Source organism: Moschus berezovskii, chromosome 3, assembly GCF_049115385.1.
Source record: "Moschus berezovskii isolate FMDL1 chromosome 3, NW_MosBer_1.0, whole genome shotgun sequence".
NCBI lineage: Eukaryota > Metazoa > Chordata > Mammalia > Artiodactyla > Moschidae > Moschus > Moschus berezovskii.
Genome location: NC_142462.1, coordinates 121833054 through 121849056, shown reverse-complemented (window position 1 = coordinate 121849056; position 16003 = coordinate 121833054). Strand labels below are relative to the sequence as shown.

The 16003-nt window shown below is 44.5% G+C and overlaps 1 protein-coding gene across 4 annotated transcripts in view; it reads left to right on the top strand.

The window, feature by feature from the left end:
* The first annotated feature begins 1623 nt into the window (after positions 1 to 1623).
* ZNF786 (zinc finger protein 786) overlaps positions 1624 to 16003 on the top strand; it is a 30662-nt gene continuing 16282 nt past the window's right edge. For 2 of the 4 annotated variants that reach the window (XR_008685304.2, XR_008685303.2), the window contains exons 1-4: positions 1630 to 1763; positions 5867 to 5993; positions 11681 to 11833; positions 13039 to 14943. Coding sequence is in view for 2 of the 4 variants with exons in the window: in XM_055421454.2 (XP_055277429.2) it covers positions 1746 to 1763; positions 5867 to 5993; positions 11681 to 11833; positions 13039 to 14870 (2130 nt within the window). In the remaining 2 variants the exon portion in view is untranslated. Of the gene's footprint in view, positions 1764 to 5866; positions 5994 to 11680; positions 11834 to 13038; position 16003 lie in introns of those variants that run through there. The other 2 variants (XM_055421454.2, XM_055421457.2) reach the window with 2 other exon arrangements.

The following is a 16003-nucleotide window of genomic DNA, read 5'->3' as shown; positions in this document are numbered from 1 at the left end:
ATAACAGGATATGCACATCTTCATAAACATATTGTATTTGCCTGACTAATGATGAGATGGAACGTTGTAGTGCATTTATCGCCTACTCATTTTTTTCTTTTCTGTGAATTTTGCACATTTTTCTCTAGGGTAGTTTATGATTTTTAGCAGTTATTTATTTGTATTTATATGCTATTCCGTGTTGCAAGTATTTTTTTCTCAATCTGTGACATAGTTTTGTCTATTATGTCTTTCAATGGAAAAAGTTTTAAATCTTTTTTTTCAATTAACTACAATTGATTTATGATGAGAGTTGGACCATAAAGAAGAACTGATGCTTTTGAACTGTGGTGTTGGAGAAGACTCTTGAGAGTCCCTCGGGCTGCAAGGAGATCAAACCAGTCAATCCTAAAGGAAATCAATCCTGAATATTCATTGGAAGGACTAATCCTGAAGCTGAAGCTCCAATACTTTGGCCACCTGATGGGAAAGGCTGACATAAAAAAGACCCTGATGCTGGGAAAGATTGAGGGCAAGAGGAGAAGGGAAGGACATTCTCATCTCATCTTATTGAAGATGAGATTGTTGATGGCATCACTGATTTGATGGACATGAGTTTCAGCAAGCTCCGGGAATTGGTGATAGACAGGGAAGCCTGGCTTACTGCAGTCCATGGGGTGGCAGAGTCAGGCCAAATGAAGGACTGAACTGAACTGATAGAAACAGTTGATTTGGGCTTCCCAGCTGGTTCAGTAGTAAAGAATCCACCTGCCAATGCAGGAGATGCAGATGTGGGTCCAATCCCTGGGTGAGGAAGATCGCCTGGAGAAGGAAATAGCAAGCCACTCCAGTATTCTTGTCTGGAAAGTTCAGTGGACAGAGGAGCCTGGCAGACTAGAGTCCGTGGGGTCGCAAAGAGTCGGACACATCTTCGTGACTGAGCGCACACACACGCGCAGTTGATTTACAGTATTATATTAGGCTCAGGTGCACAGCACTGCGACTCAATATTTTTATAGATTATACTCCATTTAAAGTGAAAGGCAGAGTAAATTTAAGATCCATTTCATATTTAGGTTACAGACTTTTTCTTGGATATTAGAGACTATGAATCGTGTTCCTACTTTAAGTCCATGGGGTCAACAATGCCTTGCCCCAGCCTGACATCTTGAGGATGAATACCGAGCCTCCCGTCCCTTGCAGAACTATTCTCAGGGGTGGCCTGCACCCTGAATCCCCAGCAAGATGGACTCCCAGTGGCCCACAGGGGAGACCTGCTCGTTAATCCCCCTTGATTTCTCACCTCCTTCACTTGATTCCTGGGACCACTTCACAGATAACCCCTTGAACCTAATCCTTGACTAGGAAAGGGTTTGGCGAGGAATCAAACCCCTGCACTAACTCTCATTGTCTCCATCTCATTAAAGAGCAAATCTCCTCTCCTTCCATTTGCAGTTGACGTTGCATTTCCCCCCCGCACCCCTTTTCCGTCTTGGTCTCCCTCCCCTGGGTCTACCAACACACTGCCAGGACAGGTCATCCAGCTTGCACCAGATGCCAGGCCCGCACAGAACGGGCGGCTCCCGCTCCTCCCGGCCGCAGAGGGCGCTGTGGGGCAGAGGTGCCTGCGAGTTCCAGCGTGCACCGCGCCCGGGCCTGCGGGTCGGAGCGGAGCGCGAGGCCGCCACGGGGGAGGTGCTCCGGGGCTGCCGGGAGCTAGGCTTGGCGGTAGCCCGGTCGGGCGCCTGGTGGGACCGCGAGGGCCCATGGCCGAGCCGGCTCCGGTAAGACGGGCTCCCCCCGCGCGGACCCGCAGACCCAGGCTCGGGGAGGGCCCTCGGGTTCCGGCTCGGTGGCTCAGCGTCCTGGGGTCCTCGCGCGGCGGACGCGGACGGGTGGGCGGGGTCTGAGGGTCGCGCTAGGCGCCGGGCGTGGGGACTGGACCCGGGACGGGGCCGCTGCGCTCGTCTCCTCCGTGGCCAGACCCCGAACGAAGCCGAGCGTGACACTGCAGAGTCTGGGCCGTGGGCGCCCGTGAGTGAGGGGGCCAGACGAGGGAAGGGATCAGAACCCGTGTGGGGCCAGCGCTGGGTGTTAAAGTTCAATCGGTTTTTACATTGTAGTTACCGAATTTAGAATAAATATTTTTTGAAGTTTAGATTATGAATGGTTGAAATGACAGCTGGCAGGGTCAGAATTAAACCCTAATGTGTTGAAGTGTGTGTTGAGTGTAAGAAGGAAGGAGGACACGTTGGAAAGAACAGAAGTCGAATATAAAGACCTAAGTAGGATACACATTATTTTATTTAGTGTTTTGTTGAAATTGAGGTTTTATGTCCTTCTATATTTTATAAGCTTACGTATTGAGCGTTTTTACACCGAGTTCCACAAGCAAGTTTCAGATGGAGGAGTAATTTCGTCTTTCAAATATTACTGCTTAAGAAATACATTTCATAAGGCTATAGCTGATTACTAAATGAACTCATGAGATCATTACTTTTAAGGTATTGTTAAAGATCTTAGCAAAACAAAACATAGCAACAACAACAAAAAAAAAGACCGAAAAATATAATAAATAATCTCAGCAAAAACTGTAATTCCTAAATATACAAAAGATATGCAACACATTTATTGTGAAAATTACAGATTCAGGCATACCTCAGGAATATTTTGGTTTGGTTTCAGAACTACTGCAATAAAGCAAATATCACAATAAAGGATGTCTTTTTCTTTTTTTGGTTTCCCACGGCATATAAAAATTATGTTTACGCTATAGTCTGTTGAGTATGCAGCAGCATTATGTCTTAAAAGGCAACGTACAACCCTTAATTAAAAATACTCTATGGCTAAAAGTCCTCACCATCATCTGAGCCTCTAGGAAGTTGTGATCTTACTGTTGTTGGAGGGTCTTCCTCCATGTTGATGGATGCTGACTGATCAGGGTGGTAGTTACTGAAGGTTGGCATGACTGGCAATTTCTTAAAATAAGAGAGCAGTGCAGTTTGGGGGATAGAGCGACTGTTCCTTTTAGGAATGAGTTCTCTGTAGCATGTAATGCTGTTTAATAGTATTTTACCTGAAGTCGCACTTTCAAAATTAGAGTCAGTCCTCTTGAACCTTGCCACTGCTTTATGAGCTAAGTTTATGATACTTTAAATCCTTTCCTGTCATTTTAACAATCTAAATGGCATCTTCAGCAGGAATAGATTCCATCTGGAGAAACTGCTGTCTTTGCTCATCCATAAGAAGCCTCTCCTCATTTGTTAAACTTTATCAGGAGTTTGCAGCAGTTCAGTCACACCTTCAGCCTCCACTCCGAATTCTAGTTCTCTTGCTGTGTCCACCACATCTGCAGTTACTGCCTCCACTGAAATCTTGAAGTCATCCATGATGGCTGGAATCAACTTCTTCCAAACTCCTGTTAATGTCGATATTTTGACTTCTTTTCATGAATCATGAATGTTCTTTGTGGCACCTCGAAGGATACATTTTTTCCAAATTTTCTATTTACTTTGCCCAGACCCATCAGAGGAAGGACTTTAGTCTGATGAAATGTATTTCTTAAATAATAAGACTTGAAAGTCGAAATTACTCCTTGATCTGAAGTTTGCCTGTGAAAGTGGGTATAAGAAGGGGTAGAGCTTTAGAGTTACTGTGAAGCAGTGAAGGAGCATTATCTGAACTCAGAGGGAAGGTTGTCAAACCACTTGGGAATAGGTAGGGCTCACCACAGGGTAATCTAAGGCAGCTAGTAGGTATTAAGGGGATGCATGTGTGCACTTTGTACATTCCTGCTCGGTTCAGTTCTCATAGCAGCAACCAGAACTCTCAAATCCCTAGGAATGAATCTGGCAAGACTTACAGAAGATCTATATAAAGAGAACATTCAATTTTATTAACACAAAAAATCTAGGTAAATAAAAGATATGTTTCTGGATGGGAAGATCTCAAAATTTAGAGATCTAGTTCAATAAAGTTAATTCATATATTTAGTATATTCCCATCAGGATCCCAATAGTATTTGTATAACTTTGACAAAGTATTTTCTCTGTTTATTTAGAAGAGAAAATAGACAAACTCAAGACAGTTTCCTTTAAAAAAAGGGGGGGATGGGAGTGAGGCTCAGGAGGGAGGCTATACACACACACACACATATATATATGACTGACGTGATGGTGTACAGCAGAAATCATAACATTGTAAAGCAAGTATCCTCCAATTAAAAATAAAAGATCAGGATGCAGGTAGTGGTAGATGGCCATATCCCTTTAAATGGCAAACCATTTGATAAAAACATAAGAATTAAATAGTGCAGTATTGGAGCAAGAATAAACAGAATCACCAGTGGAACAAAAATATAACCAAGTATAAATGGAAAACTAGTTTGTGAAAAAATGATCCCAAATCCATGGTAAACAGACTAGTCAGTATGTTTTGTGACAGCTGAATATCTCTTTGGAAAAAGAATTCTGTCCCTTCTTGTTAACGATACGTATAAAAATAAGTCCCAGATGGAAAAAGGTTTCATTCTAATAAAGTCATAAAAAACATTATGAAGATTTCAGAATATCTTTTATAATTTTAGAATAGGGAACGTCTTCCAAGTCATCTATTAACCCTAATGTAAGAAAGTTAATTCAGATGATAAAAGCCCACTAAAATGTCGAGCCAAGGATGAGCACAGGCATGCACAAAGATATGTGGGGAACCCCCCCGCAAAATATGAAATAAGGTTGCAAAGTCTCACAAATGAATGCAAATTAAAACAACAAAATACAATTTTTTACCTGTTCCATAGGCCAATAAATAACCAAGCAAAGTTTAACAACATCCTGCGCTGGCAAAGGTGTAAAGAAATGTCTCTTCTTGGCCTTGCCTGGTGGCTCAGTGGTAGAGAATCCACCTGCCAATGCAGGAGGCACAGGTTCAATCCCTGGTCCAGGAAGAGCCCACGTGCCACGGAGCAACTAAGCCAGTGCGCTACAACTATTGAGCCTTCACTGTAGATCTCAGGAACCACAACTAAAGCCTGTGCACCCTCGAGCCTGTGCGCTGCAACGGGAGAAGTCCCCACAATGAGAGGTCCACGCACCACACCTGGAGAATAGCTCCTGTTCAACGCAACTAGAGAAAAAGCCCACGCAGCAACCAAGACCCAGCACAGCCAAAAACAAATAACTAAATTTTTTTTAAAGTGGGCCCTAAAAGGCATTCTAAAGGGGCTCTTTAAAAAAATGTCTCTCTTTATTGGCAAGGGTTAAGTGCTGGATTCTTTTTGGAAGGCAATCTAATGATTATCTCGTAAATAGAAGGCATTTCTATCCTTTGATTTAGTAGTTCTCATTTTTAGCCTTTACCTGTGGAAGTAAAACCACTCATATATAAAGAAGCATATCAGAGCATTGTTGGTAATTTATAAAGGAAATGGGAAATACATGTCATCAGTGGGGTATGGGTACCCATGAATAATGCAATTTAGAAAAACCCGATTTTGCCTATGTAAATTGACCTAGGAAGGTGACATTGAAAGAAGTTACACAGTGATTTGTTCCCATTTTTGTTTAAAGGAAAAATGAAGGAATTCCATTCTATACATACGCATTCATCGCTGGACCACGATTAGAGAAACAAGTGGAAGGGGCGGCTGTGGCCACCAAACAGAAGCACACGATGGGAGGAGGGGGAGGAGCTGTCCCTGAGGGAGAAGTTGCCTAACACAAAAACACTGTTCACTACGAAACTCTTAAATTGATGACAAGGAAGTGGGGTTTTCAAGCAATTACGACTGTATAAACCTGGCGTGCTGCAGTCCATGGGGTCAGAAAGACTCCAATACGACTGAGCAACTGAACTGATGACTGTATATGTATTACGTCTATAATTTCAGTTACCTCTGACTTTTGAGGATGTGGCCATTTATTTCTCAGAGCAAGAATGGCAGAATCTAGAGGCATGGCAGAAGGAACTTTACAAGCAAGTAATGAAAGCCAATTATGAGATTCTCCTTTCTCTAGGTAAGAAGTCTTTAACTCTGGCTAAGGCATGGAACTGGCTCCTGTTAGGGGTCTCGATAACTCTGTTTCTCAGTTCGCCAGGTTTCTCAGAAATTAACTCAGAAAGGCACTTTTACCCAGAGACTTCTGTTAATATCTGTAAGTATTGCTAACCCTTACTCAAGGGCAGATGTTGCTCCATGAGAATCCTTATGACAGTGTATAATGTAAAGTGGTCAGAGATGATATGTCAGGACTTTTAATCACTATACACTCAAGAGGTTGCCATGATTTTCCATATGAACACATGCCTTACCATATCCATAAACTACCCTATGTATCTTTAACCTATGATGTTCCTCTGTGTGTGTGTGTGTTGTGGTCAGTTGTGTACGACTCTGCGACCCCATGGACTGCAGCTGAACTCCTCTGTTCATGGGATTTTCCAGGCAAGAACACTGGAGTGGGTTGCCAGTTCCTCCTCTAGGACAATGTTCCTACCTGTCAGCTTTTACAGTGTACATACGCCTCAGGAAACCTAGTCTTTCTCTACAATGTGATTTCTTTTAGTCTTTTTGCTTAGTCTGCATAATTTTATTACTAAATATGATTTTTTAAAAAATCAGAACGAATGATGAAAGTCTCGCTTCACCCTCCTCGCTCCCCGACTCAGTTCATTCCTCAAGTTCAGTTCAGTCGCTCAGTCGTGTCCGACTCTCCGCGACCCCATGAATCACAGCACGCCAGGCCTCCCTGTCCATCACCAGCTCCCGGAGTTCACTCAGACTCATGTCCACAGAGTCGGTGACGCCATCCAGCCATCTCATTCTCTGTTGTCCCCTTCTCCTCCTGCCCCCAAGCCCCCTTAGCATCAGAGTCTGTTCCAGTGAGTCAGCTCATCGCATGAGGTGGCCAAAGTATTGGAGTTTCAGCTTTAGCATCAGTCCTTCCAATGAACACCCAGGATTGATCTCCTTTAGAATGGACTGGTTGGATCTCCTTGCAGTCCAGGGGACTCTCAAGAGTCTTCTCCAGCACCACAGTTCAAAAGCATCAATTCTTCAGCGATCAGCTTTCTTCACAGTCCAACTCTCACATCCATACACGACCACGGGAAAAACCATAGCCTTGACTAGACAGACCTTGGTTGGCAAAGTAATGTCTCTGCTTTTTAAATACTGTCTAGGTTGGTCATAACTTTCCTTCCAAGGAGTAAGCGTCTTTTAATTTCATGGCTGCAATCAGCATCGGCAGTGATTTTGGAGCCCAAAAAAATAAAGTCTGACACTGTTTCCACTGTTTCCCCATCTATTTCCCATGAAGTGATGGGACCAGATGCCATGATCTTAGTTTTCTGAATGTTGAGCTTCAAGCCAACCTTTTCACTCTCCTCTTTCACTTTCATCAAGAGGCTTTTGAGTTCCTCTTCACTTTCTGCTATAAGGGTGGTGTCATCTGCATATCTGAGGTTATTGATATTTCTCCCGGCAATCTTGATTCCAGCCTGTGCTTCTTCCAGCCCAGCATTCCTCATGATGTACTCTGCATATAAGTTAAATAAACAGGGTGACAATATACAACCTTGACGTACTCCTTTTCCTATTTGGAACCAGTCTGTTGTTCCATGTCCAGTTCTGACTGTTGCTTCCTGACCTGCATACAGGTTTCTCAAGAGGCAGGTCAGGTGGTCTGGTATTCGCATCTCTTTCAGAATGTTCCATAGTTTATTGTGATCCACACAGTCAAAGGCTTTGGCATAGTCAATGAAGCAGAAATAGATGTTTTTCTGGAACTCTCGCTTTCTCCATGATCCAGCGGATGTTGGGAATCTGATCTCTGGTTCCTCTGCCTTTTCTAAAACTTGCTTAAACATCTGGAAGTTCATGGTTCACATACTGCTGAAGCCTAGCTTGGAGAATTTTGAGCATGACTTTACTAGCGTGTGAGATGAGTGCAATTGTGCGGTACTTTGAGCATTCTTTGGCATTTCCTTTCTTTGGGATTGGAATGAAGACTGACCTTTTCCAGTTCTGTGGCCATTGCTGAGTTTTCCAAATTTGCTGGCATATTGCGTGCAGCACTTTCACAGCATCATCTTTCAGGATTTGAAATAGCTCAACTGGAATTCCATCACCTCCACTAGCTTTGTTCATAGTGATGCTTTCTAAGGCCCACTTGACTTCACATTCCAAGACGTCTGGCTCTAGTCAGTGATCACACCATCGTGATTATCTTGGTCGTGAAGATCTGTTTTGTACAGTTCTTCTGTGTATTCTTGCCATCTCTTCCTAATATCTTCTGCTTCTGTTAGGTCCATACCATTTCTGTCCTTTATCGAACCCATCTTTGCATGAAATGTTCCCTTGGTATCTCTAATTTTCTTGAAGAGATCTCGTCTTTCCTATTCTGTTGCTTTCCTCTATTTCTTTGCATTGATCGCTGAGGATGGCTTTCTTATCTCTCCTTGCTATTCTTTGGAACTCTGCATTCAGATGCTTATATCTTTCCTTTCCTCCTTTGCTTTTCGCTTCTCTTCTTTTCACAGCTATTTGTAAGTCCTCCTCAGACAGCCATTTTGCTTTTTTGCATTTATTTTCCACGGGGATGGTCTTGGTCCCTGTCTGCTGTACAATGTCACCAACCTCTGTCCAGAGTTCAAAGGCAACCACTTTTAACCATTTCTGTATTAGTTCTTACTTTGGTTTCCTTTAGTCTGTCATGCTTGCTGCTGCTGCTGCTGCTAAGTCACTTCAGTCGTGTCCTACTCTGTGTGACCCCATAGACGGAAGCCCACCAGGCTCCCCCGTCCCTGGGATTCTCCAGGCAAGAACACTGGAGTGGGTTGCCATTTCCTTACACCTGTATTTCTTAGTTTATCTAGTTCAGACAGCATTGACTCCTTCCTGTGTACTATCCTTCTTCTATCTCCTTCTTCCCAAATAGTGATGGTTTTTTAGTGCCTCTATTTGCTACCTTTATAATTTAAATGATAAATTTCTAGATCATGTTTCATCAACTTTATATCTCTTGATCCCTTCAATCTATAAAGATAAGGTAATTAGTTCTCCTATATTCCCTCTGCTTCTGCCAACATCTGCCAACCAGACCACTTCTTTTAATTGCAGCATTTCTAATATTTATATTCTGTCTCATTACCATAATCAAGGTTTCTAGTTTCTGTGGAGTGTTTCTAAAACATTAATCCAAGATATTCCATTGTTTTCATTGTTACTGAAGAACCAGTTAATTGAATCTATAGAGAAAGGAAAATAATCTGGTCATGAATACTGTGCCACTCGAAAAGAAATGTTCCAGGCATCAAGATCAAATGCTGTGAGGTGGTGTATCACTCTGTGTTTGGTTTGCATTTCCTAAATGGTTAATCATGTTGCGCATCTTTTCATTGTATATCTTCTTTGGAGAAATGTTTATTCAAATATTAATACTTGGCCCATTTTTAAAGTTGTTTTTTTTTTTTTTACTGTTGGGATATGAGAGTTCTCTATTTCTTCTGAATACTGGACCCACATCACATTTGCAATTTGTACATATTTCCTCTGGTTCTTGGGTTGTCTGTTTTTGATGGTGTCCTTGAAGCACAAAAGTTTTAAGTTTTGGTGAAGTCCAGTTTATTTTTTTCTTTCATTGCTTGACCGTTTGGTGTCATATCTAAGAAACCATTGCCAAATCCAAAGTCACAAAGATTCACTTCTGTGTTTTCTTCTAAGAATTTTATAGTTTTAGTGCTTATATTTAGGCCTTTGATCCTTTTTATTCCCCTTCTTTGATTCGTTTTGAGTTAAATTTTTTTACACAGTGTGAGGTAGGGATCCAATTTCTTCTGCATATAAATATCCAGTTGTCCCAATACCATTTTTTGGAAAGCCTACTTTTCCCCCATTGAATTATCTTGACAGCCTTTTGGAAAACCAGTTGACCATAAAAATGGCAGTTTAAGTCTGGATTCTCAGTTCTGCTTCTTCGGTCTCTGTGTCTAGCCTCATGCCGGTACCACAGTTTTAATTACCATTGCTTTACCATCAATTTGTCAGTTTCTACCAAAAAAAGCAAGCAGATGGGGTTTGGAGAATATTGTCATCTTAACAATACTAAATCTTCCAATTCTTTTCATTTATTTAGGACTTTTTAGAATTACTTTCAACATTTTTTGATTTTTATTGACTTAATTTTCTTTTATTAAATTTATTTGTAGTATTTTATTCTTTTCGACATGGTTATACATGGACTTGTTTTCTTATTTTTTTTTAGGAAGATAGTTTTATTTTAAAAGATGGAGAGAGTTCAACCCAGATGAAGATTGAGAATAGGTATTTGGATTTGAATAAAAGGTAGTGATTCCTTGTATCATGAGAAGAGCCTTGGAATTAATTTGGGGTTGAAATCAGATTTCAGAGGACTAGTGAGGAATCTGGCACAGTGTGATCAGCTTCCACATGTACATGATTCTTCTCTGACATTTTATCCCTAAAGCATTACCCAGCTTATCCTCTTTCTCTGATCTGGACCTTCTGCTAATCTCCCTTTCAGTTCAGTTCAGTCGCTCAGTTGTGTCTGACTCTTTGCGACCGCATGAATCACAGCACGCCAGGCCTCCCTGTCCATCACCAACTCCCGGAGTTAACCTAAACTCATGTCCATTGAGTCGGTGATGCCATCCAGCCATCTCATTCTCTGTCGTCCCCTTCTCCTCCTGCCCCCAATCCCTCCCAGCATCAGCGTCTTTTCCAGTGAGTCAACTCATCGCATGAGGTGGCCAAAGTATTGGAGTTTCAGCTTCAGCATCAGTCCTTCCAGTGAACACCCAGGATTGATCTCCTTTAGAATGGACTGGTTGGATCTCCTTGCCGTCCATGGGACTCTCAAGAGTCTTCTTCAGCACCACAGTTCAAAAGCATCAATTCTTTGGTGATCAGCCTTCTTCACAGTCCAACTCTCACATCCATACATGACCACTGGAAAAACCATAGCCTTGACTAGACGGACCTTTGTTGGCAAAGTAATGTCTTTGCTTTTTAATATACTATCTAGGTTGGTCATAACTTAGCAATCCATAAAGGATACTTTTGGTTCTTTTAAATATATATATATAATCTAAAGAAAGTTTTACTTGAAAATAGAGTAAACTTTTCTTCCAGGGGACCAGGGTCATATATTAGAGAATCTTGTAACTATTTTCATTAGTTTATTCATTGCAACCCCTTCTATTCTAGCAGAATTCAACTGGTTTTGTTTGTGATTGTAATGTTACCAAAAGTACTTCTCAGAGAATGTTTTAACTGGAGCTACGTACATTGAAATTTCCTAGAACAGTCATTCTCGTTCTTATTTTTGTATACCCTGTATTCCCAAGATATTGCCAGTTGCCTCAGGTGTTGTCCCAGTGTTCTCAAAGCACACTGCTGGTGAGTTTTAATAAACCCATGACACAATGCAGCATTGCTAGCTCTGCAGGGACCAAAACAGAATGAAAGGTACAGCTCATGTAAAGGTCCCGGTCAGTTAGGAGGCAGCGTTACACAGTGTGGGCGGTTTTGCTTCTCTTTGTGTAAACCTATACTCTGTTTTTCAAACATCTCTTCTCATATATTTTACCAGGAGTAGATTTAGGAAATTTAAAAACAACTTACTGTCCTTCTATATTTAGTGCTCAAGGAAACCAAACTACTCTGTCTGACTTTTCTGTACAGATAATGGACTTCCCAAACCAGAACTAATATCCTGGATTGAGCAGGGGAGAGAGCTCTTTAAGAAATGGGGAGAATCAGAAGAATCAAGAAACATAATTTGCTCCTCTGCTGATTTGCATTTTGATCCAGTTATTGAGGGACAGCCATTTTCAGGTGAGTTTTAAAATGATTTAAGGCTCTGTCCTTAAGATATCACATTCACGTTTCTTAGTTCCTGTTCTTTGATGTTGCCTTCCTGTTTGACTGAACTGAGGCTTAACGTCTGGTATATTCCAGAGGAAGGCAGTAGAGCACAGTAGCTAGGATTATGGGTTCTGGATCCTGAGTCTGGGTCTTGCCTTTTCCAGGTAACCTGGGCAAGTTATTCATCCTCTCCTGGTGGCTCAGATGATAAAGAATCTGCCTGCAATGTGGGAGGCCAGGGTTTGATCCCTGGGTTGGGAAGATCCTCTGGAGAAGGGAATGGCTACCTACTCCAGTATTCTGGCCTGGAGAATTCCATGGACTGTATAGTCCATGGGGTCACAAAGAGTCGGACACAACTGAGCAGCTTTAACTTGACCTATAAAGATTTAAGTACCTATGTTATAGGATTAACTGAGTTGATATATGTAGATTGTTAAAATGATACCTGGCAACACAGTAAGAGTTCAGCAAATATGCGCTATTCTTCAGGCAGCGGGAATCAGCAATTCCTTTGTTTCTTGTCATGATAAGACAGTCTAAGATTTTTGGATTCTTAACAGTCAGTATTAGAGCAAGGAAAAAGTGAGTCACTCAGTCGTATCCGACTCTTTGTGACCCCATGGACTATATAGTCCATAGTGTTAGCCAGGGCTTAATGCTGCCAGGAACATTACCGTCATTATTTTTTGAACCAGGAATATCTGCACATCAAAATGGGACAAGACTGGTGGTCCCCAGGTAATAAGAATGGTGAACATTTACAGAGTACCTGCAGCATCGCAAGCCCACACTAAGAACTTTACAGTCCTCATAACAGTTATGTACTGCTGTTTCCATTTCTAACAGGAAAAGGAACTGAAGCTGGAGATTAGCTTGAGGAAGGCAGCACAGTGAAAAGACCGGATTTGAACCCAGTCTGATGCCAGAGCCTAGGCCCTACACTTGTGACCTAAGTGTTCTCTTTTCAATAGTATTCTAAGATAGGTCTGTTCAGTTTAGTCCTAAGCTAGGACTCATGACTCTCCTGGTCATGAAACTGCCTGCCACTGAAAGGAACTGCTGGTTTAGTTCAGTGGAAGTTGGGCTTCTGGGCCACCTCAGATTACCGCTTCTGGCCACAAAAGCCTTAGCCATGACAATAGGCTGGGACACTGACTGAATCTTGTTTTCAGTTTCAGGAAACCAACAAGCTATGAGTTCAGAAGAAGCTCATTACTATTTCCAAGTAGATCCTCTTCAGAGTCACCGTTCCTCTGAACCCTTATCAGGAAAAAGTGAAGATGTCTCCTTCAGGCCTGACCAAGCTGTCGCCCTCGTGAACCCACAGAGACATACTCGGGCTCGACTCCCAGCGGTCCACAGCTCCGGGGAACCCACCCAAAGAGACAAAATCGCAAACCCCAGGGCCCTGGGTCTCCCAAGCTTCCAGAAAACCGCCTCAGGGGAGGGCCTCCAGCAGTCTTGTGCCTTCTGTGGGGAAAGCTTTTGGAATGAGAACCTCTTAGAGCGGCACCAGGGGAGCCACTCGAAGGGCTGGAGGCAACTCAGCAAACAACCCGAGGCAGAGCAGCCTCGGAGCCAGACCCACTTCCGCTGCCCGGAATGTGGGCGGGGCTTCCACCGGAAGCCGCACTTGCTTAGCGCCCTGGCGGTCCGGGCTGAGGAGAGCCACCCACTGGGCCTCGAAAGTGAAGAAACGTGCGGCCGCCGCCTGAGGCCACCAAGGCCCTCTTCGTACCCCGGTTGCGACGAGAGTGCCTCCCAGGGGCCCCCGGGCGTGGAGAGGCCAGTCTCCCCGAGAGAGGGCGCCGGGGCAGCCTCCGAGCTGGCCGAGCTCCCTCCACGCTCGAACCTGGTTGGTCAGGAGTGTGGCCGCTTGGCTGGGGGGCCGGAGGCCCTCGAGCCTGGCCCTGGCGGAGAGAGGCCGACCTGCTGTGGCGCGTGCAGCCGGCGTCCCTCCCGGCGCTGCGGGCTTTCTGACCACACCCAGGTGCACCTCACGGAGCGGCCCTGCCGCTGCGCCAAGTGCGGTAGGGCCTTGCGCCAGCGCGGGCAGCTGCGGCTCCACCGGCAGCCGCCCTCACACGAGCCGCCCTGCGCAGGCCCGGAGTGCGGTCTGGGCTTTCGCCTGAGCAGCCCGCTGCGGGCCCACGGGCTGCGGCACGGCGGTGAGAGGCCGCTGGCTTGTGACGAGTGCGGCCGCGGCTTCGCGCATCCGTGCAAGCTGCGCGAGCACCTGCGGGTGCACAGCGGCGAGCGGCCCTTCGGCTGTGCCGAATGCGGCAAGAGCTTCCGCCTCAAGGGCATCCTGAAGGCGCACGAGCGCACGCACAGCCGCGAGCGGCCTTTCCAGTGCGCCGAGTGCGGCCGGGGCTTCACGCGGCCGTCCAAGCTGGCTGAGCACTTCCGCGTGCACAGTGGCGAGCGGCCCTTCGGGTGTCCGGACTGCGGCCGCCAATTCCGCCTCCAGGGGCAGCTGCGGAGCCACCGGCGCCTGCACACGGGCGAGAGGCCCTTCCCGTGCCCCGACTGCGACAAGAGCTACCGCGTGAAGGCCGACTTGAAGGCGCACCAGCTGCTGCACGGCGGCCTGATGCCCTTCTCTTGCGAATGCGGCAAGGGCTTCGCCAAGCATTCCAAGCTCGTGGAACACGTCCGGACGCACACGGGCGAGAAGCCCTTCCAGTGTCCCCAGTGCGACAAGCGCTTCCGCTTGAAGGCACAGCTGCTCAGCCACCAGGGCCTGCACACCGGGGAGAGGCCTTTCCGCTGCCCCGAGTGCGACAAAAACTTCCGGGAAAGGGGCCACATGCTCCGGCACCAGCGCATCCACCGGCCCGACCGGCCTTTTGCCTGTGCGGACTGCGGCAAGGGCTTCATTTACAAGTCGAAACTAGCCGAACACGTGAGAGTGCACACGAAATCCTGCCGTGTCCGCAGAGAGCCTGATGTTAAGAAAAGGCTCAGCCAGCTGTTTGCGATGATCGAAGCCGACTGGAGTTGAGGCCGAGGAGGGCACCAAAAGCGGTCAGCAGAGTCGGTGTTGCCTGGGAATCCACAGCCGAACCCCAAATCTGGTAAGACAGAGCAAGAATAGAATACAAGTTAGGAATAGGAGAAACCACGAAGATTCTCTCATTTGATATATCACCAGCTATTAATATATTTTTTTATCCATTGGTAAAAAGAGTTCTCACCATCTTATGGGGTAATTTTTCCATCACATGCTAATAAGCTAACTTTGAAGTCCCAACTTGAATTTGGGCAGCTGGAAAGCCCTCCAGTACTGTTCTCAAAAGCGTGGGGTGACTGTTAAATGTCAGCTCTTCTCTTCATAGTATGAACATAAGCAGGGGCTTCAATCGAGTGAATTTTGTTGCAGGTCTGAAATGATACTGGATTTGGTTTGATTCATTTATTTGAAGCTAATAGCAATAAAATGAGTTCTCCAAATCGGGATGTGTCGATGTGAATGCTGAAGTGTCATAGCAGGATCCACAGTGATCATGCATAGTTACCCTTAAGGAAAAAAGGATAATTTAAGAAAATTTTGGTTAAGCTGGGTTGAAGAAAAAACTGAAGGTGCTAACTTATATGGGACTAGAGTTTGTTTTTTGTTTTCAGTTGGAGTGTAGTTGATTTACAATGTGTTAGTTTCAGGTGTACAGCAAAGTGATTCAGTTATACATACGTATATATGTGTGTGTGTGTCTATTTTTTTGAGATTCTTTTCCCTTATTAGTTACCACAAAATATTGAGTATAGTTCCCTGTGCTATACATTAGGTTCTTTTTGCTGTATATATTAATCTCAAACTCCTAATTTACCTCCCCCTCCCCCAGACTAGAACTTATATAAGAGATAGAGACAGGAGGTAGGTTTGGGAGTTCCAGAACACAGATGCTATTTGCAACTGAGAGTGAATGAGATTTCCAGGAGTGAGTTTCTAGGCAGATGACTAAAGTCTTTGCGTTAAGACAAAGTAATAGGCTAAGGACATCTTTTTTCTATCATCAGTCACATCCACAACTGGGTATTTGTTTCGCTTTGGCTCCATCCTTCATTCTTTCTGGAGTTATTTCTCCACTGATCTCCAGTAGCATACTGGGCAACTACCCAAAAAGATGTCCTTTTCAT